At 37.9% G+C, this 24,751-nt stretch overlaps 1 protein-coding gene across 6 annotated transcripts in view; it reads left to right on the top strand.

Annotated features, from left to right (window-relative positions):
- Window positions 1-24,751, top strand: part of EPHA6 (EPH receptor A6) — a 533,966-nt gene that overhangs the window by 467,579 nt on the left and 41,636 nt on the right. For all 6 annotated transcript variants that reach the window (XR_010392099.1, XM_064522371.1, XM_064522378.1 and 3 more), the window contains one exon: window positions 956-1,165. Coding sequence is in view for 5 of the 6 variants with exons in the window: in XM_064522371.1 (XP_064378441.1) it covers window positions 956-1,165 (210 nt within the window). In the remaining variant the exon portion in view is untranslated. The remainder of the gene's footprint in view (window positions 1-955; window positions 1,166-24,751) is intronic.

Below are 24,751 nucleotides of genomic sequence, written 5' to 3' on the forward strand. Positions count from 1 at the left end.
AATATCTGCCAGCTGAAGTCACAAAAATACTGCTGGAAGCAGCTTGCTGTAAAGGGTAAATAGAGCAGACATAAACCAGGCAAAGAGCCCTAATCAGATTTCTGAATGGGTTCTCACTTGGTTGCCACTGCCACAAAATCCGGTAAGCTTCTAATCCTTTTATTAACTATTTGCAACATACAGAAGTGTTAATTTTCATTTTACAGATAGAGACCTGAGGTCCACCAAGATTAACCAGATAGGCAAGCATTGCCGACAACATAGTTCTTATTTAGATGTCTAATTCTAATAGATTCAGCAGGAGCTAAGCAGCTTAATGCCTTTTTGGGTCTGGGCTTAAATGGCTTATTCTGTCACCCAGGAACACTGTGGAAAGGCCACTCAACCCCTGAAAAGCAGATTTGGGCTGAGATTCAATCTAGTGTCCAGAGATGATGTGGTGTTAGATGCAGTACAAATGTGAGGTGTATCAGTCACTACCACAAACTTACTCCAGCTTAAAAAAGAGGGGGGAGGGGGAGAAATTAGAAAAGCAATAAGAAAACAGCAGTATCTCATGCAGACAACCAAGACTGTGGCAATTAAAGGAGCACTTTTTATTTCCTGAGGGCATGGAGTAAGAGATGATGAGAGAGGCTTTTTCTGTTTATTGTCACTCTTATGTTAGAAAATCGAGTTTGGGGAAAGTGTTTTTTAGTAATTGAGGATAAATGCCATTATATGCTGTCGGTGGAAAGAATACGGAGAGTTTGGAATTGCTGAAGAAAAGGGGGGATGAGCTACACAATGAGAGGTGGAATAGCTAGTGCCGCTGAACAAGTTAAATAAAAAAAACAAGTTTGCAGTGGGCTGGCTGGGTTATAAATGCATTTTAAATACAAGTTGTAGTTAATAGCACTGGTATGATATTCATGAAAACTACCTATGTTCTTTGAACTTGCACTTTAACTTGCAGAAGCACGATGGCCACTTCACAGTCATCCAGCTGGTTGGCATGCTACGTGGAATTGCATCTGGCATGAAGTACCTCTCCGACATGGGATATGTACACCGTGATCTGGCAGCCCGTAATATATTGGTCAACAGTAACCTCATGTGTAAGGTCTCTGATTTTGGTTTGTCACGAGTGTTGGAGGACGACCCTGAAGCCGCTTACACAACAAGCGTAAGTTTCTCTTACCTAATTTGAACAGTGTATTGCCTTGTGCCAGCTATTTTTCTGTTATTCCTGTTTCAGACTTATCTGTGCCATAGGGGTAGTAGTTTGAATTGGCTGGCTTTGTTCCACTATCAGTGCATGTGGTTTGATAATACTGTCAATTTTTTAAGGGAAGTTATTTTGATTTTGGTTGGGTGAGTGGTTTATAATAGTCTTTGATGAAAACTTTTAAGCAAATGAAAATTTTTAAGCAGATGTTAAAGCAGATGCAAGTGGGAGACTTTTTCCATTCTGGAGTTTCCACATTCTTTCCACTTTTGCTTCCCTTTGTTCATTTACAAAGATAGGCCCTTAAAGGGGTGGGAGGAAATCTCATTGATTCCACTGTTGGAAGCAGGGTGTAAAGCCTTGCTTTTTTTTTTTGTTTTTGCTACTGAAAAGTTTTTCTGAAAACAGGAATTTTTATTTCTAACAGGATATGTACAACCTTGTTTTCAAGGTTTCAGTCTCGTCCCATTAATTCTTAAAATTCATTACGCTATGCAAGTAAATTGTTATAGGGGAGAATGTTTTTTCTCTGAAGTGGAAAAATCTCAAACCTGGAGGAGCTTGTTCAAATTTGGCTTAGAAGAAAGAAAGAAACTGCATCTGCAGCATGACAAAAATAGGAAACTGAGTGTGTTGGTGCCCCCCCCCCCCCCCAAAATCCAGATACAACACTTCTTCATTACAGCAAAATGTTCAAGCACTTTTTTCAATTACCTCTTTATTACCATCATGTTAAGAATCATAGCTAAATATAAGCTGATTTCAAGTAATGGTAATCTCTATCACTAATAGAAAGTAAAATGACTTAAGAGCCAGGGCACATTCTCGTTAATATTCTCCCAGAATGCACTGAATTTGTATGTTCCCATGAGAGGGCACAGTGACAGAATGCTAATAGAGATAATAAATTAGCATTAAATAATTTATTTCAACCTACTTCTCCAAAAGTACTTTCTCTTTAAAAGGTGATTTATGGCCAAAATGGGGAACTCATCTAATTTAACTGCGTTGTAATATGTTCTTTGCTTGTTCTGTTGAATTCAATACAGCTACTGAAATGGGATTACTTTTTTTTTGTTTTTTGTTTAAACCTAAAATAGGTATTTTCAGAGAAGTTCACTGTAAGTTTCAGCCACTTTTTAGAAGAAGATCTATGTAGAATTGCAGGTGAAATAAAATGGAGCAAGTCAGTTTACGAGGTTTTCTTGCAGTGTTAATGTTCAGAACACAAAAAAAAACCTTAATAGCTCCTTCCTCTGTAGAGAAGACTTCCTTCATTTAGTTCTCAAAACCTCTTTTGCCTCACACTGAAGTGTGAGGATTGGAGGAAAAATAAACATTACAGCAGCTTAACAAGTTATTGCATGTTGGCTAAGCCTTGCTGACTGTCCATATGAGCATGTTTAGCTGGCAGCAAATGCCCTCGACTAAAGGCAAACTAAATTACATTACTCGACATTGATTGTGCAATGCTCAGCTGGTGGAAGGCACTGGAAATTGCAAAGCAGTTTTGCACAGTTAGGTTCAGGAAAAACACCAAATGATATTTTGAGGTTCTCGGCTATTATCTATACTGTAAGTTTCTAATGGATACTGAACAATTAGTTTCTCCCAGTAGTTAGTGCCTCCCTTTTTTATCGTAGCTAGAGATGCTTTTTCTTCAGGAAATTCTACTTCGTTAAAGCAAAACATTTCATGGAATTATATCTGTGTTAATAGGACAGGATTTTGATGAAGTGCTCACTATTTTTGTATCGGCTCACCTCGTTGGTTAATGTGAGGGTCTGCAAGTCTGAGGCAGCTGTTGCAGGTAGGTCACCTCAGAGCCAATGCCCTCAGTCTTCTGAGGCTGCAACCGCAGGCTCTAGCGGGAAATCACACAGTCTTGCTGAGCAGGTAGCTCTAGTGGGTCTGTGGGGAAAACTGCAAATCAGGAGGGGACGTTGCAGAGCTTGCTGGTCAGTGGCAGGACCATGAGTTAGCCAGAGCTTTAAGGTGAACCTGCGTTGGCCTTGAACTCCTCAAAGAAGACCAAAAAGCTTTGAAACTCAAAACTTTGCAAGGTAGTGGTGGGGAATGCTATGTTTTATTATAATATCAGCTAGAAACTTTTCTTGAATAGGGAAAATTCAAAGCAACAATGTCAGGCAAAATAGAAATTAAAAGCATTTTAAACAACTCACTCCTTTGACCCCAGCTTCCTCTGTCTTTGCAAGCAGGTCTTTGCATGCAGTCTCCATTTCAATTGCAGTTCATGCTGCAGCTTTTTCAGTCTAACAAATTCTGCTTTGTCCCCTTTGGTCCTTGAGAAATTTCTTTGCCTCATCTCTGAGAGCAAGCTGAGTGCTCCAGTCCCTGTTCTGCATTGCACTCACTCTGCATGATCTGGCAATAGCCAGGTTTTCCCTGGGATGCTCCTGCCTTCCATATCCTCCAACTTTCTAAGTCTCGCTCCCCTTGAGCAGGTTCAGTATGTTTCTCCCTTTCTGGAGTTGAATAGCCCAGTCCCTTTTTTAAAGGCACACAGTACAATCATGAGCAAAATGGGGGGGGAGGGAGTAAATGTCTGCCATAGTGGCTGTGGACTCCTTCAGAGTCCACCCTTTAAGCAGGCTTTCACAGTACCAGAAAAGAATAAAACCCCACACTGGGAAGGTGACATGCCATCCCACAGTTTTCACTGACCATTACACCACAGACATTTCTCCTGATCGCTCTTTCCTTCTATGATAAGTAAAAAGGTAAAAGAAATCACCTTACAGCACCTTACTGGTCAGGAAATGACTAATTTTCTGATCATATTCAGATGTCAGGAGGAAAGCAATTTCTCCCAAACATATAGGAATTTGTTAGTTGGGATTTGATGCCTTGGAAAACTTGACAAGCCTAAACTCTAGCTGTGTGGTTCTTGATGAGGATTATGAGCTCAGTATTTTACTTACTACAAGTCATAAAGATTCTTCTGTAGGCAGGAAACTATTCACTAGCAGAACCTATTGGCACTTTTTTTAAAAAATGGCATTCACAGAAAGGAAGTAGTCCAGAATTTCGTCTTGGGGAAACACACAGCATATAGGGGAGCTGTTCTATTAATAACTCAGAATATGCCAAGAATATCCATCACCTGATATTCTGGGAGAACTCATGAACATTTTCCGGCATCAGGCTGCATGTGTTACTAGAGCTTTTACAGCATATATATATTCAGTTTAATTTCATACTGTGTTTTTGTCACATGAAGTGTAAACCCTCAATGCCTTTACTAAGATTCTATGCTCTTAGAATTCGTGTTTCACCTCCACAGAGATTTTCTTGGTAACTGATAAGTTAGCTATAGGTACAAGAAATCTATAGAGTTGGTCTGCATATTGCATAGTCTTCTTTTTAGGCTCACTTCTTTTATCCATCTTCTGCCAATACACTATTCTCTGTCAGTGTTCAGAGGAAATGGATTTTTTTTGTTGCAGTCCTGGTGCCAGAAATAGACTGGTACAATTGGATATGTTCTTTGGTTAGAAACATCTACAAAAAAATTAGCCAATTGGAAGCCAAAGGATGGGGTTTTCTTTCATCATATCTCTTGTGCGGGCCTCAACAGTGAATATATCTATTCTCAGGCGTGTAAAATAGTGAAATGAAGCAAAAGACATGAAGTATTGTAAAGCTGTCATGCCCTGAGACAAAACAGCTTGTATCCTCCCAAAAATGAGCCAAGAAGCCCTTTTACCTTTTGAGCTTCCACGTCTTAGCAGGCACAGCCTTGAGTCATAGGCGATCAACATCTTTTGCCTTGTCTTCCTGTTGTCATCCAATATATGCAACTTCATTTTTACTCACTGGCTTAGGGCAGATGTTACTTTCTGACTATTGGCACATCCTCCCACACAAGCCAAAAAGTGGAGTATGAAGTCTAGGAAAAGCAAGGGAAGGTTTTGAAAGGAAACCACCTAAAAAATTATTACAGTCTGTTTACACTAAAATGCTAGTTAGGAGACAATAATCGACTAACAGTGACGGAACACTTGAGGAATGCCCCCAAGTACCACAACTTAAAGTCAGTGTGTTTCCCAGTTACTTCGGGCTGTGACATTAGTGGTAGAAAAGCTGTTGGCTGTTTTAAAAGTATGTGAAAAGACTGAAATCTCAGAAGACAGTCTTCCAACTTGTGAAGCCTTCCCCCCCCACCTCCCCGCTGCCTTCCTCCATCATATTGAGAGAAAGAATGTAAATGTTTTTGATAAGAGGATTGGTAGGAAATAAGAGATCTGTCTCTGTTTGCTATCATGGATGGCAAGACTTACAGCAAGATATAATTTCAGAATAGGAGGAGGGAATTAAGACCTAATAACAGCCACCTTCCAATCTTTGTGTCTCAGATTCCTCAGGAAAGATGAGGCAACTTCGGAGATAACTGAATACTATGTTTCTTTCCATGGAGACAAAATTTTCATTTTTACTAGTGGTTTCCAAGGCAACAGTAGCTCATAAAAAGACATTTCAAGTACATAAATAACCGGTCCTGTCAATACAGAGAACATCTAGGATCTTGTATCCCTGGTTTCAGATAGACTATGTTATGTTATGTGATGTGGATTCACTTTCTTTAAAATACAGTCAGGGTTCACCTATATTTAGAAAAGAAGTATGAGCTTCCAGGAAAACTTCGTGTAGCAAAATGTGTGCATATATGTAAACAGAACAGGATATGTGTCACTGCTGCAAAAAGCACTAAACTGATATTTGTTAATGATGACACCTTAATATTCTGCTTTAAAACTGATTTTAGTGAGATAAAAAGCTGCTGCAAACTGAATTATGTGGTACATAAAGAAATACATTCCAGTGTGCTCTTTCTTACCTGCCTTATTTCTGAATTCAGCCTAAATATATTTTAGTCTTTTTTCCATAATACTAGTTAGAGAATTATTGCCTTGTCTTCACTGAGTCATTTGATGGACTTCATGGGTCTGATTCTGCTCAGGCAAGTTAGATAAAATACCCTGTCCAGGGAGATCTCAAGTTTATTAGATTCAGAAGAGGAGCAAAACAGATAATCTATATAAATACTGCCTAATAGCAAAACATCGTAGGGGGTCAGGATGGGGACTTAACTCATTGCTTTTCATGTTGTTAGTTTTAAGATTTCCATAGGTCAAGACCATCTGTTTTCTTGCATTAGTACACAAATAATGGGTACAGGGTGGGGAAAAGGTTTAATTTGCTAATAAGCAAAATAAGGCACAAATGATTTCTCTAGTTAGTTTGGGATGGCAAGTCATAGTTTCTAGAGTCCTTGAGTACTAAGGAATTTGACTAGATATTTTCTTTAAGAATCAGCTTAATCAGAGACAATGGAGTAAACTGATTATTGGCAAGTGTTTAGGAAAACAATAAAAAGAAGCTGTATTCCAGAAAAGGTCTGTATTAACCCACTTTCTTGAAAACTAATTGTTGCCGTAAGGTTGAGCACAGTTGTTGCCAACTAGTTAATCTGGTATACACCATATAAGTAATGCATTTTGACATCACCAAACTGAGAGAAATGCACAAATAGGCAGGATGCACATCATCTATGTTTTGTTCTTGGGCTCTGAAAATGGGCAAGCGTTGTGGACTCCACCGATCACTTCTCTAGGTAGTTTTTTGCATGTGATTTCACTAGAGACTGGCTGAAAAAATGAGTGAGCTAATGTGGTTTTTCTGGGCCCCTGCAAGAAGAATGAGTTGTCCCCCTTGAGCTTTGCTTCTCCATCTTACAAGCAGGAGCTGGGTATGGTTACCTTCCCTGAGTACTCTGTTGGCTCCTATAAAGCAGAAGCCTAATTGAAACTGCATGGCTTGGGGCTCTTTGTGAACCCCACCTTTCTCCATCTTTCCATAGCAGCCTTGCCCTCCTCACCATGTCCATCCTCCTTAGCATCTAAAAGGAGGGAGCGCTTGTTCCCTTTGCAAGTCCTCCGAGTCATCCTTGCAGCTTGTGGTGTGGTTCTCTGGCCTGGCATATCCAAATGAGCCTTCCCTAACAATCCTTGGTGACATGAGCAGAACAGACCCCTCTTCTCTCTGCAGTACCACCTCATGCCTCCCTATTCAGCCTGAAAATCCTTGTCCTGCCTCTGTCTTTCCCATCCTGTTGGCTCTATAGCCAAGCATCGGATGCAGGATATATGCTGAGTGCAGTAAGACAGTATTTTGGAAGGCAACAGATTAGCTGGAAGTGAGGGGAAAGAAAAAGTAAGGGCAGTTATTTATTTCCATTACTGCACACTATCTACATTTCCATTATTAATAGGTAAATACTTAGTGCTTTTGGCCATAGAGAAAATATGACAGTCACAACCCAACTTTTACTAGCGGGACATATGCTGAAGCTTGCAGAAACCTTTAAACTAAAGGTTGCGTCTTTTCAGGGATGCTGTGCTAGATTACAGTATTGTGTCCCAAATTAGAGATACAGAACTCAATGGGAGCCTGCAGGGGCTTGACTTTTTTGAGGCAAAACGATACCATCACCTCATCAGACTACCATGCTCCTGTGGAAGGTCACAACTCCCATGTAGTGCTGGGATCCAGCTGCTGCGTATCTGCAGATGCCACATGTGCCCGTTCACAGCTGAGTGTCAGCCTGCTGAGTGCTGTGGGTTGCTTTTAACAACAGTAAAACAGTAGGAATGACTCCAGTGTGACTCTGGTGCTAATGCATAACGTAAACATTTTCAGGGAGCTTGTTTCTCAGAGCACGTGTGAGAAGTCAGGAAGTGTGTCGTGAAGAGCCGTGCTAATGTGTTCAGTCTGCACTGGGGTATGGGAGATGTAGTAACTAGTTTTAAAATGTGTGATGGGATTAGGGTCAAGTGGTGGTGAGATGAATCTCATTCCTGTGAGTTGCTGGCTTGGATCAGTGTAGCAGACCCACTCCCTGCTCTCAGGGGAAGCATGGGGATGGAGGCCCTGAACACACCACCTTCGCCAAGCCTCTGGCTGTTGGCCTGGACAGCCAATGTACTCAGGTTACGCTCTAGGATAAATGGCCACAGAGTAGAGGAACAGCGCAAGGAATCAGTGTCTTGCAGAAAAGACTTGCCATCTTTTGGGCTCTAACACTGTGAGTTGTGACTACCTTTAATGAGTAGTTGTATGTTTAATAGAGAAAGTCCCAAGCTTACTCATTCAAGGGTGTGGTGTTAGCTGTTTTTTTTTTTTCTTATTTACAGTAGCCCCTGAAGGTGAGGATATATGACTTTGTCAAAATGTAAATATTTAAATATATCTACTCTCTTAAACTCTTGGTGCAACTTTTATCCAGCTGTGTTCCTAAGTCTGTTTAAGAGATTTTCTCATCTATTTACCCCTCCTGAAACAACAATAGCAACAAAATATGACTCGGACCATAACAAAGTCAGACCCTCAGAAGGAAGCTCCAAGGCCAAGAAACTAAGATATGAATATAAAATTCCATTCTCTTTCCACATGTTTTGTCTGATTGGTTACTTCTGAGTATTCTCTTCTTCACTGTAACAGTTGTCCTTTGAGCTCTGAGAATGTAGGAAAGAAAAAAAACACATTAAAATTTGCATTTAGATGTGCAGAGAATCAAAAGGAGCTTAATTCAGAGACATTTCTAAATATAATGATTCAATTTAATTGAAAAACTTATTATATTACCTCTCACATCCCTGTTCTTTCTTCTCCTGCCCCACATAGGGACTCTAATATATTTTTGGCAGAGAAGCATAGTTGGAAATTTTGTATTTCGCTCTTATTCATGCTCAAAATCACTGTGTTCATAAACTCCACACAAGCATGTCCTAACATCTTGGCAGTGAAAAGGGGCATTTTGCATTTCATTCTCAATGTGAATTTCAAAGCATTATCCCATCACTCATTATAATCTGAGTTAATTTCCAATAAAAAGAAGAAAATGCACTGTATCAGTCTAGAGGTGGCTGCCTCTTGGAGATTTGCAAGCTCTGCCTTGCCATTAGCTTGGATTTCAACTTCTTGTCTCTCTGACGCCTCCTGATTTTATATTAGCAAATTGGAGAATAAAATTCTACATGTATGTGTCTTACTATTTTTCAGATTGGATTTCTGATCATCTGTTAGTATGTTTATGAAAATGGAACTGTGCATTTACAAATGAATGTGAGTGAGATGGAATTGTGCAATTGTGTAGTAGGACTGAAAATGAACCACTTACCGACCTAAAGTGTCAGCACTCTTAGGGATAGCAAGATATAGGAGATAAATGATGAATCTGCTTGTACTGATAGTGACTGCATTGTGGGTTTTGTTTTGTTTTTTTGATGTACTATTATTTGGGACCAGTACAGCGTATTTTGTTGCAGTGGTTTTCAACCTTTCTCAATGCATAGATTCCTGAAAATTATCCAGCAGAGGTGCAAAATTATTTGTGGCTTTTTTTCTATAGTGCATTGCACTTTATCTTTCACAGATCTCTTCAAAGTATTCCACAGACTCACAGGGATCTGTGTACCACAGGCTGAAAACCATTGCTCAGGTGAAATCTTTTCTATTAAGTCCCTGCATATGTATTTTTTTATTGAACTCATGGTAGCTGCTGTAGCAAGGAAAGGCGTAGGGGTTAGGGTTATGAAAGGTATTCCAGCACTTGGGAAAGATCTGGATAGCTCTGACTATGAATCCCATTTAAAGCAGCCACTGTTCCAGAGGACTGACAGAACCATGTACCTGCCTATTGCAGGGACTTCAAGAGTGACCTAGGGAATCTGCAGCAATGAGCCTTACGTCTAGCCTAACAATTTGGCTGACGTGATCACTGGAAACACGCTGTGTTGAATCTTGAATGGTCCAGATCAGGAATGTACCCATCCCATATTTCATAAACTACAAAAATGAGGAAGGCTACATTCAACTTAGTTGAATGATGGGAAATTCAAAACTGTTCTAAAGGTAGGAAGTAATTTTATTGCACACTGTGTAATTAAACCATGGATCTGAGTCCCACAGAGTTGAGTGCTTGGCACATTTATGCTCAGATTTAAACAAGATTTAAAAAACGGATTGGATATTCATAAGAAGAAAGAATATCCAGTTACTGCAGTCAGTAATGGTTTTAAAGAGATACGAAACCTCATATTTCAGGCTAAGACTATTAGAGAACAGGAAGAAAACAAATATGAAAGGAGGGAGTAGCAGAGTGCAGATTATTTTCAGGCTTTTATACCCTCCTCTAAAACATCTGATACTGGTGACTGTCACAGGCTACCAGATTAGATCACCTTGGGTCTGACTCACCATGGTAATTTCTGTGCTTCAAACGGCAAGCGTAATTAACCACTGGAACAAGCTACCTGTGGATGTGCAGGAATCTGTCTGTAGAAGTCCTTGAATCAAGACTGTGTCTTTCTAAAAGACATGCTGTGACTCATGCAGGAAGGGACTGTGCAGGATTTGCACAGTAAAACTCTATGCCATGTGCTATATTGATGCAAAATAAATCTTCCTGACCTGAAGATTTTTCAGCAAGTTGTTGCTTTAAAGTTGTTTAATTCCGCCAAGAGCATTTGTTAATGAAAATGATAACAAAATGTGACTGTGGGAATTACAATCCAAATGGAAATGTGGTTATGTGGTAAGGTACAATCCAAAAAGAAAGACCCTGGGAATAATTTTGAGAAATGGATGTACAGCAGTAAAAACAGCAAAACAGGACAAGAGTATGAATCTGCAGAACTTACCAGCTTTTTATGTGGCACTAATGAGACTTAATATAGAATATTGAATGCAGCTGTAAAGTCACTGTTAGGGGAAAAACATCGCAGAGATCAAAACGGATGAGAGAGGGTAAGCAGGCAATGAGTATTGTTTAATGTTTCGGCAGGGCAAATATTGACAAAAATTAGCCAAGCGAACTTTTTTAGGTAAAACGACTGGTGCAAAACTCTGTTGATAAAAATTCAGAAGAAAAAGAAACTGGAATGTATCTTGATGATCTCTTTCGATAACAACTAATGCAATGGGAGGCCATGGAATGGAACTGGGGGCAGAACCAACCTATAAAACGCTCTTCGAGTTTTCACATAGTTTGGCCATAACCAAAAGCAGGCAATAATAAAAGCAAATGAAAAACATCATGGCTTCTTCAGCTACCTTTTCAATGTTAGGATGCTGATTTGGAAATGAATTTTAACTGAATTAATTCAGGTTTTGTTACCTTACTTTACAGTGTGGTGGTATGATTGATCCTTTCAAACAAATCTGATCCGTGATTTATCTTCAAAGGCAAAAAAGGGTTTTTTTTCCACTCTTATATTTTTCTGCAGTGTTGAGTTTCTGGTTTTGCTTTGTAGTTGTCGCACTCTGTTAGGGGAATAATAACTGGCTTTATTTTTTAGTTCGGATATAGAGCAGCACTAAATAAAAATGTGTCATCAAAAGCTCGGTTAGGTTTTATAGGACCCAGTGTTTTTATTTCATTTTTTGGTGTTAGGTTCAAGATAGATTTGTAGAAAATAATTTATATGCCTTGCCGTGGGTCCTATGGCTATCTATGTTTAAAAATGTACCTTCTGGGTTGCAGTCTAATCACCTAATATGCAGTTGTCTCTGTTGAGAAATGCAAGTTTCATTTGCAGGAGGTACTGATTTGTTTGATGGGTTTGAAGCGTACCAGTTTCTCGGAGTATGTGACCAGCCAGAGACACGATATATTACCTGCGCAAAAGAAGAAATTTTTAGCAGACCTATTATGGTGTTAATCCTCCTCCTGTAGAGTTGGTTCTGTGCACAGCTCTGTTGCTCCTGGTTGGGAACACAAGATGTAAGAATAGAAAGAGAGATTGCCATTTAGAAAGAAAACAAGGAGAAGCTAGGGAGCTCTGAAGTTGCAAGCCTTCATTACAAGGCTGTCCATGACCATACAGTTGTCTCCAGGTTATTTAATAGCCTGCTGATTGTCTTTTATCTCTGTATATAGTTGTCATTAAATGTCCGCATAAAGCTGCAAAGTGTTTTTTTTCCTCCAGACAACTTATACTTTGAAATATTTAAATGTAATAAATATCCTTCTATTTTCAGAAATATAATTGACATCGCTTCTGGTGACCTGATGGTCTGATTAGTACTTCGGAAGGCAGAGACAGGATCTGTTTCCCTGCAGTGCTTAAAGTGCTTTGCATAAAGAGAAAATGATAAATGTGTTTTACTTCCACTGTAGCTTGAATGAAGTACTTATTCATAGTGATTATTCATCAAGCGTGTCAAAGCACTGGCTAGTTTTAATGTCACCAAGGTTAGTGTTATGTAATTAGCTGGTAGAACAAGTAGAAATTTATTTTGGAAAAGTGAACGTTCTGTACTTGTAGTTATGTAACTAGACAAATAGGAATATCATATCTACATTCCTATTTTTTCAAAGGGTTCTTTTTATCACAGACAGTGTTATCTCATGATCATGAGTATTGACTGGCTTCCGCATAAAATGCGACACTTACTGGTATTCAACCTACACAAATAGGCACTGCTACTTCTCTAAGAAAATCTTAAATATCTTTGCAAGGGTAGAGATAAAAAGTCAATGCACTTGAATGCACGTTTCTGAAATAATAGTTAAATGAAAACTATGAATCTCAAAAAGATACAGCTAATGTTTTCAAAAGCACTGAGAAGTGACAGAGGCTCTTAAATTATTGACCTTTCAGGTGGACCTGAGAACTTTGGAAAATTCTGCCCGTTCGCACTAATCTCTCCTCATTTCTAACTAGTTTTCTGGAAGCTGCATCTTCAATAAAGACTCCATGCAAGTACTTGTACTACAAGTAGTTGTAGTATTCTACTGTTAATTCCCCATACTGCTGACAGATTATTTTAAAACCTAACAATTATCAGAATATTAATCTAATTTAAAACACATCTGTTTTTAGCATGCATACGAAGCTTGATTGCATGCATTTGTAATTGTTGAACTTTAATTTATTAATCAGAATTGTCATTTTCGAATTATAATTACAGAAGCTGTTATAAACATGCAGAACATACTTTTACATTTTCAGCAATATCTCCATTCAGTTATAACTATAATATCCACACTTAAGATTAAAAATGTAATGCTACCATAAAACCAAGGTTCTTGCTTTATTGCTAGTTATGTGAATGAATATAATCACAAATACCAGTTTTGTGAGGTTATTGCTAATAATGTCTGAGGCATAATTTCATTGTGTACTGGTTTAGTATTTTAATATTCAAAGTATTGTCCAAGATGTAGTCTATCATAAAATACCCTTACCATGTTAAATGTGTTATACTGAAACATAGCTGAAAGCAGTATGTGCAGCTCGTGATATACTGTAAATGAGCTTAAAGTCAGTTTCTTTAGGTCAGAGCTGTTGCTTTGAATACTGTGTGAGCTGACACTAATTACTTTAAGGTAATAGTATTCTGATATATAGAACAAGCAGAACAACCTCATGAAATCTTTAAAAAGAGTGTCGTTTAGTCATATGCTTTTTTCTCATTTGAAATTATTGGTAACTTTTGAAGGTGGGTCAGGAAGCTGAATTTGTTCACTGGGTGCCCTAAAAGTCAGAACGGATGAGTGATTCTGTGGGAAATGAATACCATTCAGCTCCAGTGATTCAAGCAGTTCAGCTCCAACCCATTATTTAGCTGTTGTTATGTGGCAGAAAATAAGATCTGGATGATTTTTGTATTCATCTGTTGAAACATTCCCCATGTGAATTTATGATCCACATTAAATACTGTTGTAAAAAGTAACTTCTCTGCATATAGCTATATAAAACTTCTGGGCTGAAACTGTGAAGCAGTTGACTTCACCAAACTCTTGTAAAGCTTCGTAATTAAATATTGACATATTCCACACTAGGATGAAATCCCTTTGCATTATGTCCTTGAGTATAGTCAAAGGAACTCCGGAATCCAGTCCCATATAACAATAATTAAAAAGAAAAGAACCGTTAGGAGAATTACTTATTTAAAAGCAGTCAGTCATGCACAGTTAGATGCATATTCAAAGTTCATATGGAAGGAAGCTTGAAAGGAGTCTCCTACTGTGTCTTCAGATACTGTAGGAGATCATTTATGTTTCTGTCCCAATCCTATATATTTTTCTGCTTGTATTGTGTTTAGCACTCAACATACTATCTCAACTGGAGAGTAAATAATCATGACACACCAGAAGAGACCAAAAACACTCAGCAACGTTGCTAGACCATGGTGCAGTCTTAAAATTCTTTTTAGAATTGGGAGTTCCTGTGTGCTAAATACCCAATATATTTAGAGACATCTGGGTTTTTTTCTGTTTTTAGTCTGGTTCCTGAGGAATTATTCCACACTGTATTTGTATCTGGCTGGCTATTCCTGTGTTTCCTAATGACTTTTGATTATCAATTTCTATCAAATTAGCGAGAGACATTAAAATTTCAAAGACACTATTTATGTTCTTATTTCATGAAAATAAATGGTAGCATAGAAAAGAGAAGTCTTGTTAATTTAGCAAGGACTTAACCCTCATTGGAAAAAAAATCAACCTTGAAGACACTAATCTGGGGAACAATAAGATTCCTTTTATTCCTTTTTTTTCTTTTAATGAGGATGACTGTTAAATGACTGAAAGGAGTCAATCAAGAAGCAAAACAAACAAAAACGTCTTGTAGGAATATAAAGGAGGAATGAAAGCCTGACCTGACACTTCCAGAAGTAAGGAGAGTTAGTATTATTTTTGTTTTGATTTTGTTATAAATAAATGTTTGCTTAAAGCAGTCACAAAGAGAGGAGGTAGCAGGGGCTTTTCTCGGAAACAAATCCTTACCATGGAGATGCTGAAGTGCACTCCATACAGCTTTTATAAAAATGGATGAGGAGAACAGGCTTGGATGTAGAACAATCTGAAGAAAATTCAGGTGTAGTAGTTTTCTGAGCTGTGGTCTTTTGGAATAGGAGTCAAGTTCTCCATAGTTTATCGAAGAGAATCAGTTGTATGTTCATGTTTCTGTGGCATTTTATTTCTTCTCACCTCAAAATATGAGAGATGCTTACAAAAGGGAAAAAAAACAGGCAATACTGGCCTTTCATAGCTGGTGGGAAAACCTAGTTGGCTGAACTTTGACTGTGGCTTTTAGCATTTACTCAGTAAGATTACAAGGTCCTAGACTGATACTTGATAGAAGTTGTAGGTTTTTCATTTTCAAGGACGTACCCTTCAAAAAGCTCCAGTTTAATTTCACAGTCAAAGATGGTATCAAGCTATTGTCTGGCTGAGTACTACAACTGTTCGCTTCTCTGTGTAATATTGCACAGCTCAGAAGGCTTAGGATACATTAATGATGAAAGAGCTGTCAGGGAAAAAAGGGAAATATCCTTTCACATTGCTTAGCTTCTGCGTTTAAACTAAAAGAATCTTGCGAAGTATGGGCCCAATTAAATCGGAAATGGAGTTTTAGCTTGGTGTGATTTTGGCTTTTGCGTTGTGATGTGCAGTGCTTCGATTCCACCCTCTCCCCTGCTTGCTTCAGGCCATTTCTCTGGTTCTCATTACACTGAAGTCACGGTTTTGATAGTAACTTCAGCTGGAACAAGTAAGCCCAAAACGTGTGTGTCTCACAAATCTGCTCACATAGAAAATTCTGATTCTAAAATTACTAATTTGAATACTCAGTATAATACTCTATAGTCTCCTATACACGATATCAAAGTTACTGTAAATGGGTTTCTGTAATTACAGAAGGAAGTTTCTGTGGCAAGAGATATACATATGCTAAATTTCATCTACTGTCATATTTCTGTAATAGGAAACAAGACTGACCTAGTTATTAGCCTAAATGAATCCTCACTGAAATCAACTAGAAGAATTTTCACTGACCATGTAGGAACTGCAATTCACCCTAAATCAGAAGAACAACTATAGAAAAAGAAATTGTTAATAGTTGCTTGTTTGCTTGGAAGTTGGTTTATCTGCAGAAATGGAAGATTATTTTCCATCCCACAAAAGCCCTTGGGAGTCTTACTTGAACACTTTTCTGTATTTATCAGATTTCCCAAACTTTGAAATGGTAAACTTATTCTTTTATATCTTGCTGTTTGGCAGATTTTCAAGACAGCAACTACTAGCTCAGCTTTGAATTCTTCTCAGTGTTGTGTGTGTGTGTGTGTCGAGGGGCAGTGATTCATAGCTTATTATTACAGAGCTTTCCTTTAACCAGAATGCTCCAGGAATATTACAGCACAGTGATTGCCTGTCTTAAAAATGCGTTAGACCTAGATTTGTATGAGTCTGATAAATCTGGGTCAAATATCATAGTCTTTGCTCAGTACTTATTCAGGCAAAACTCCCACTGGCTTCAACAGGAGTTTTGCCTGACTAAGCACTGTGGGATTTTGCCCTTGGTATCTAAAATATTTGATCTGTTCTTTGCATTTTGGAAGAATTCTAGAAGCAGATTGTATGTGCTGTCCTTGACTGCCCCTCTGTGGCTGTATCAGCTTGGATTTAAAATGTGGCAAAACCTTCCATCTATCTCTGTCCATGCATTATGCATGTCTTCATTCTGAGAATTTAAAAAAAAACCCTCCTGTATATTTTTTATATTTACAGTAATCACAATTCTTTATGCAGCAATTCTATATATTCCTGCATGAAAATAAATGTGTTTTTTAATATTCTAGATTTCTTGCTCCCTTTCTTTCTGCTCTAGAGATTCAGCTCTTCATTTTCTGTTATGCTTTTATGGAAAACAAAACATTTTATCTTAAAAAAAACGCTTTCTTATTTTCTTTTTTTCCTATAAAATGTTTGACAGGTTCATGTCACTGCCTATTACACATGAGGTTTTTGGTTCACAGTTCAACTTTCAAAAATTCATTCAATGAGGATTAGGGCCAGCAAAGAAAGTTTTGTGAAGTTACAGTTGGGGCAAATTAGTTGAGTCATCAATAAACTCAGAAATTTCAGTGCTTTCTTGAAATAATATTTCTTCTTAAGGAAGTCATTAGATGAATGTGTTTAACTGATCTCATGAAGAAATGTGCAATGTTTGGAAATAAAAAAAAAAAAAAAAGGGCTCATAGGGACACGAAACCATGTGGAAGAAATGGTTTTGTTCTTATTAATATGGCCATGCCTACTGCCTTGATTTTCAAGTTTTGTCCTAAACTGAGCTTAAGTGTACTTTGAGGTTAGGCTTCTTATCCTCTCCTGCAAAATGTCACATCACTGACTGCGGTTATATTGTTACTCTAATTTCTAACTGCCTAAGTCTTCACTCTGTCAGTGAATTACATATTATTCCTCTTTCCATTTTCCCTTTTCAAAGTATGTTGTTTTATATCGGACCCTCTGACTGGAACTATCACATTTTTTCATCAGGCACTCTGTTTTTCGTTTAAATTCCCTCTTGAGGATTCACATTGAGATTTTAATGTGAACCCTTTTGAATAAACATTCAGTCACCCTAATCTCTACTTTAAAAAACTCTAGGGTAAATCTTATAATGAATGTGTTGCTCACATCTTTAGAGCCTTTTTTTATCCTTAATCAGGCTAAATAGCTCCCAAATCTGCAGTGGTTCTACTGAAATAAATAGTTGTAGTCATGGATAAGCTGTTATTCAACATGAGCAATTAGCTTGAGCATACAGGCTTTTTCTCTCACTGTAGCACTCTGCCAATATAGAAGTATATTTGGTAAACAGGGAGATGTACCCAGAGAAAAACATACCAGATCCCAGTGTTGAGGAAGCTTGGTAACAATATTTGACAGTTAAGAAATATATACCTGTCCTTGTACTCAGACTTCCTTTAAATTCATCTGCAATCGCACATGCCATGAACTCTAGGAAAATTTAATTTTAGCCTCCACTCCTAACCATTTCTCTTATTTCAGCCTCTTTAGCAGTGTTATAGTTATGCTTAAGTTATTTTCTTTTAAAATACAGAGAGGCTTTTCAGTATAGATATGCTCCCAAATTACAGAAGCACTACTATTGATTAAAGCCTGAGGCAGACCTTCGTGGTTCAGATTTCTTTTCTCCTGGAGAAGAGCGGAACACGTCAGTCAGCTCCACGTTTGTGTCGGAGAATACACATAGCACAATCGCTGTTACTGCATTTTGCCTATTAACCTTTTAACGTACTTACTTAGCACACGTTCTCTGGACTGATGATTTAGTTTTTCAGCAAATTATTAATGACATTGTTAACTTCATAAAAATTATCTGACCTTTAGGGACCCTCCTCAGCCTTTGACAAACTAAAGTACAGTTAATACAGCTGTTAAAATAATAAATTCAAGTACAGCTTTAAGTGCTTGTTCTCATCGTGAAGTTTAATTTGGTCTTTGTTCCCTTGTCTGCCCTTAGGCTGGGTCCAGTTCTTGGCACAACTTTTTCAGGCATAGCTCTGTGACTAATCTTTTCCTTAGAAGTTTAGCAGTTCATTGCAGGAAGTCAAATAATTCAACTGCATGTTGAAAGTTAGCAGTTTTGTGTGCTGGGACTATAGTTTGCCCAGGATACTTACTTTTCAAATGTGCAGATGTTGATTATGAATGGAAACATGTTCCCAAAAGTGTGGAGAGCCAGTGTGTATGTCTTGATTAACAATTACTTCAGTCTTACTACTCTAAATGAAAAGAATATACTGTCTACTCTTCTACATTTTACTAAGGAGTTATTAAGTTGTTTTTAAACATATGCAGCTGTAAAATGGGGGTGAAATCAATATGCAATCCTTCAAAGCATCTGGGCATATCAAAGAAGCCTGTTACAGCATTTCTTATGATGAACGCTGTATGACTACCTATTTAATTCCAGCTTTTTGTAATTTTAGAGTGCTGGACTGCACGGCCTTAATAAAATTTGTTTTATTGGGTTTCCAGTATATTAAGTAATGTAAAATAAGTATGCTTCAGAAAGCTACTTTGGAGAAGAAGAATGGAGGCAGGACTGCAGCAGCCTGCCTTGGTTTTAGGATTGGGGTAGGTGCTTAGTTTCCTTGTCAAAATGGGACTTCGTTCCTTGCACTCATCTTAAAAGCTGTTGGCCCTCTCTTGTAGCTCCCACTAGAGTAAGTCAACAGCATTTCTGTTTATGCTTTTGCAGTAATGTCCCATCAGTGAGGGGACATTGAACTAGGCTACTATGCTTCTCAACAAGAGCTCTGCACCACATTACTTTGTATTGTAGACATGCTGATGCTGGGTATTCGCAGCGAAAACAAGAAGGCCACACTTAATACCATATAAATTAATTATATGTTATTTGTTATGTTATTTGTAAAAAGCAATACATTTCCTCGACTACATCTTTCATTAGGAAGATTGAAAAATTTTCCGAGAGCCCTTTAGTCTCTTGATCAGATTCCCTTTGTTCATAGTACAGCAATGTAACAGCCAGGGGAGGAACAGGGCAAAAAGAGCAAATAGAAAGATACACCTAACAGCTGTGACTATCGAGAAGAATATATTTCGTTGTATAGTTTTGCTACTGAAATTTGCTCAGTTCATAGTATAAAGGAAAAAATCCTACCTCTCAACAGACTGTAAATTATTCAGTGAAAGTAATGCATGCTGTATGTGCAGACTTTCTTTTCAAAGTCTTTTCTAAATAGGAGCTGCAAAGGTTCAGGAAACTATCCTGCTCATAAAGTATTTAGCAGGCCTGCTATACCCTTCTTGAAAGAAATATACTGGGATCCATAACTTCAGTAAGTTGCTGAGTTTTTAATATCTGGTTGCTTCTTACCAATGGAATATATAACATTTAACCTCCATCAGAAATAAAACCATAAGTAATATCTGTTTCTTGATTAGGAGAGGAGAATGAGGTCTTTCTATGCATTTTGGCATTGTGTCTTCCACAGAATAGTAGTATCATGCAGTTACGCATAGGTGCCCGTCATCTATAGCTTCATTTGACATACAGAGGAAATCACATTTCCCTGGTAAAATATGTTAATGTCAGTGGAAGTTCTCTTGGATCCAAAGTCATAAACTTCCCACCTCTTGGGGCTTTCCCATTAAGTCCCTATGGGTAACTGGGGGAAAAAAAGTTGTGATAGGCCGCCGAGTCGACCAGAACTTTAGGCAAGTGTGTCCTATTCTTTTGTGCTAAAGTCCCCGACAAATATCGAAAAGCTTTTAAGCTCAAAGAGAAAAAAAAAAAAGAATATCAACTAGGATAATTAACATTCACATGCAGAAAACTCAAAGCAGAGGAAATAGAACAGAATAGGACTTGAGAGAGGTCTGTACACAGTTCTTGCTGTTCATCGTGTCTTTGCAGATAGATCTTGCTTCCAGGCTAGGTTTAGTCACTCAGTGACTTTATGAATGATACTAACCCCCTCTCATCTCGAGGAAGTTCTTTCTTTCATCTCTGACATTTGGCTGCCTGCTCCTCAGTGTATGTCTTTCCACTCTGCATGAGCTTCTAGTTGTTGCTCAGCTGCCACATCTTACCTTCTCCCAAAACTTCTCTCCCTGAGCAGAGTCAGTAGCTCCCCAAGCAAAGGAGTCTCCATCAGAAGTAAAAACCATAGGTAACATAGCCCCTCTCCTGGGGCTTCCACATCACTTTTCCACAGGAAATGGCTGTAAGCAAATACAATAAAAAGAAAAATATCTGTCATATGGGTCTTCTGTCTTCCTACAGCATCTGATAGAAAGACTATTATTACTCTTTCTCCTGAATGAATTGCTAGGGAAGGAGCTGAGAGAGCACAGCCTTGAAGCTCCATATCTTCCTTGAAGCATCCTACCTTTTCTTAAGTTATACCTGAAGGTAGAGCCAAGTTCTTATTCAAAGGCATATAGGTTCAGTTATAGGAACCTGTTTATTTTAATACCTTTTATTACATTTACTTGAGATAGCAAACTTATGTACGAAATTAGTTACTGGCTTCCTTGACATGATTTTTTTGTCCTGGGTGGGAAGATTTTTCATAAAAAGTCACAAAGACGACAACAGAAGTGACACTAGAAGTCTGTTTGGCTCCTTTTGTGGTGTGATATCTTTAGAGTCTCCTACTGTATCTATCTGCCATTACCTGACCTGTATTTTTATTATGTCCTACATATCCAGTCACATCAGAAATAATGTTTCACTGCTGCAGATGGTGGTTATGTTTCAGCAAAATGTACTTTCATCCATAGCTAAGGTATACACATGAGAATTTGTGTCCCACGGAAAAGCTTGTTTTCAAGTGCATGTTATTTCCCAAGCAAATATTTTGCTTCCTGACAGCTGGTTGTAGGACTGCGGGGACTGCTGCTTGGGACAGTTTTTGTCCTTTTGCATGTCATTTTTCCTTTTTGCTCAGTATCCCTACCCAGGCCAGGGTGGTACTCGCAGGCGGAGTACCAAGCTGTACATGCTTCTCGACAGCAAACTTAAAGGAGGTTCCTTTGACTGGCTCCTCTGGAAGTGTCTCTCTCCATTACAGAATGGCTAGCTAAGTACTTACTCTCCTGTTTACAGGTTTTTTTGGTAAAGGTCCCTGCAACTATCAGTTCAGCTTTGCCTTTTGACCAAGTGTTGTGAAATCAAGATATACATGATATGAGTCTAATTATCTTCTTACAGTGGCATATTGCAACACAAGCTGTATCTTCCTTCTCTATGCCAGAGGTACCTGTTTCTAGTGCTGCATGTAGCACACTGCAGATGAAATTGTGCATTTCGAGATATTTAGATAAAAGCAAGAAGAAATCTCTTACTGACATATTTTTCATGTAGCTTTCCATATAATCAATGCTGTAGTACTCTTCAGTTGTAAACATGGAAACATAAGGATCTGGCATTAAAATTTTGAAATTGTTACAGGGCAACATAACACTGTAACACCATCCCCCATAACACGAATGCAATATAATGGTGGTGTTCTTCAACATTGTCTTGAGTTTTTGCAGTTAGGCTTCTGTCTGTAATGTACCACATTTTCTCTGGCTTTCTGCAGAGTCGCTTATAGACAATAGGAAAAGGTATTTTTATTAGCTACCTATACATCAACTGATGCCCTTTGGTAATCTATGCAGTAAAAAATGTATAAAACACACATGAGGTCATAAGTAAAGATCTGTTTGACATACTGAAGAATCTTTGAAATAAAAGAAGACTTTAGCACAGGCTTTAAAAGTTCTAGTTAAAAATCTCTTATGTCAATAGCAATAGTAGCATTGCACTGTTGAATTTGTGCATACAGATTTAATTACAGCAGTCCTGCAGGCTGGATTCCACAGACTGCTATCACTCTCACTTGTCAGCACTTGTGATTTTATTTTGAGCTATTTTTCTTTGGAAAGATTCAGCTCTTGGAATGATCAAAGGATTGAAATTCTGCTGCATTTTTTCTAGCTATTATAACTTTGAAAATTTGTCCCTTAAAAGATTCTCTCCAAAAGTACATGTCTAAAAAACATTGTGCAACATGCTCTTGTGCAATTCGAGTCATAATTTTTTCATGTTTGGAAAAGACAGTAACGCATGCAGAAAATCTGGACTCTTCTAGGTCAGGGAGATGGGAAGACAAAGCTGGGACAAGCTTTCACCAGGAATCTACCTCTCCCCTCCCCCCCCCCCCCCCCCCCCCCCCCCCACAATTTCTTATACTATTATCACAGGGATGTATATTGTGATAAATAGATTTTCTGTGGAAAAGGCTATTTTTCATGGTTAATGTGCACACAACACTTTCGGGTAGACATGCAACAACAGTTTTATAGTCCATGTGTGCAACACTTCAAAGCTGTTATGCATTCCTGCATGTTTCATAACTATTACACATTTTTTATTTGCAGTTGCTATGTTGTTCATGTATCCATGGACCTAGCTGTTTATTGCTCATGAACAGTTTCTTCTTGTATGTACATGTATTCTTTTCTTTAAATTAGAGTCCTTTGGAATACCAAATTGCAATTTTCTGTCCTGTTAAGTTTTTATATGCTAATATTTTTCAGTATCATAACAGAAGTTGATTAGACTTCATGAGGATTCAGGAAGGGTTCTCACACTTATGAGCCATTATGATAATCTTATTTCTATCCAGCTACAAAATACAATTTCACCAGTTTTCCAGCTTCTAAGTTAAAAACTTGTAACTACCTCATTGCTTATAAGAAAGCAAACACCTTGTTACAAAAGGCAAAATTACAAAGAAAACATCAAACGAGAAAATCTTAAGTGATGAGCCAAAAAGACCAAGAGGTTTTTTCCCCATTCTCTAATTTTGCCCTTTAGACTTCTTATTTCTGCTTTGCATCAACTTGTCAGAAGTGTAGGGCTATAGACAGTACAGATGAGGGGGCTTTACGAATCTTACTAACTACTTATACAAGGTGATGACATTTTACATAAAGTAAACCATGATGTTTATACTAGAAATGGACCAAATGCCATGTGTTCATTGGAACATCTGTGAGTTTGGCTTGATGACAAGTCCCAAAGCAACACATTAAAGCCAACATTTTGTTCCTGCAGCATAGTAGTGGTACTGTGTGTTTAATGAAATTAATGATATGAGGTATTAATTTTTTTAAAAAAAGATTCAAATGCAAGCCAAAAATATGAAATTGAATTTTCATTATGAAAGTTAGTGTGCAGATTGAATAATTAAACAAAAAGTTATTATGAGCTTGCTTTCTGATCTTTCTGATCCAAAAGAAAATGGAACTGATTGTGCTTTTTTAGAGGTTAAACGTCTGTATGCTTTTCTTGGAGTGCTAACAAAGAACAGAAGTAGGAGATCAAGACTTTTTTAGTTCAGGAGGCGCACCACAGTACTGCACTGAGGAAGTTTGGTTTAATATCACAGTGAATTCAATTAATTGTCTAACAGTCTAGAGATTTTTATGTTACCATATTCCTCAGTTGTATGTGAAACACTATGACAGAAGTCATAAGTACTATAAAGTTTATTTCAAGATGGAGTTGTTAATGATAATACCTCTCCTTATGTTCCATATTTTGTCCTTTCCTGGTGGGATGTTTACCGTGAGAATAATTTTGATTTTCCTATTCCAAAATAGAACCGGTTCCTCTTCGTCTATAATTATTTAATTGCTGCAAATCCATGTGCTGATTTTTACCTAAGTGATGGACTGCAGAAGATGAAGTTGTCTATATAAACCTTTATATTTGTTCTTTTATTTTTACAAATACAAAATCCATTGTAAAGCACTCTCTGTTGTCAGATGAAGGCACAGGCCAAGAAACCAACCACCGTGTAAATGCAAACTTGGCCTCAGAGGCTGTTGCTCTTTTACCTTGCACTTTTACCCTTCTTAAATCATTTATAGCCTGTTTCCAGTAACAGTGAGCATCCACAAATCCAGTTATTGCCACTGAGAGTTGCAGGTATTCAGCATGTTTGACAGTTCTCAAGCTCTCTCTGTTTTTCCAAGTGTTAAAGGAAGACAGTAGTGTCCTCAAAGGATTGCCATGAGAGTAATTAGTTATGAGCTGTAAAGCACTCTGAAGAGGAAAGTGGCTGAATAGTGTTATTGCAATATTTTCATGTTTAATGAATTTCAGCAAAATTGTTTCTTGTTTT

Source organism: Dromaius novaehollandiae, chromosome 1 (assembly GCF_036370855.1).
Source record: "Dromaius novaehollandiae isolate bDroNov1 chromosome 1, bDroNov1.hap1, whole genome shotgun sequence".
Taxonomy (NCBI): Eukaryota; Metazoa; Chordata; class Aves; order Casuariiformes; family Dromaiidae; genus Dromaius; species Dromaius novaehollandiae.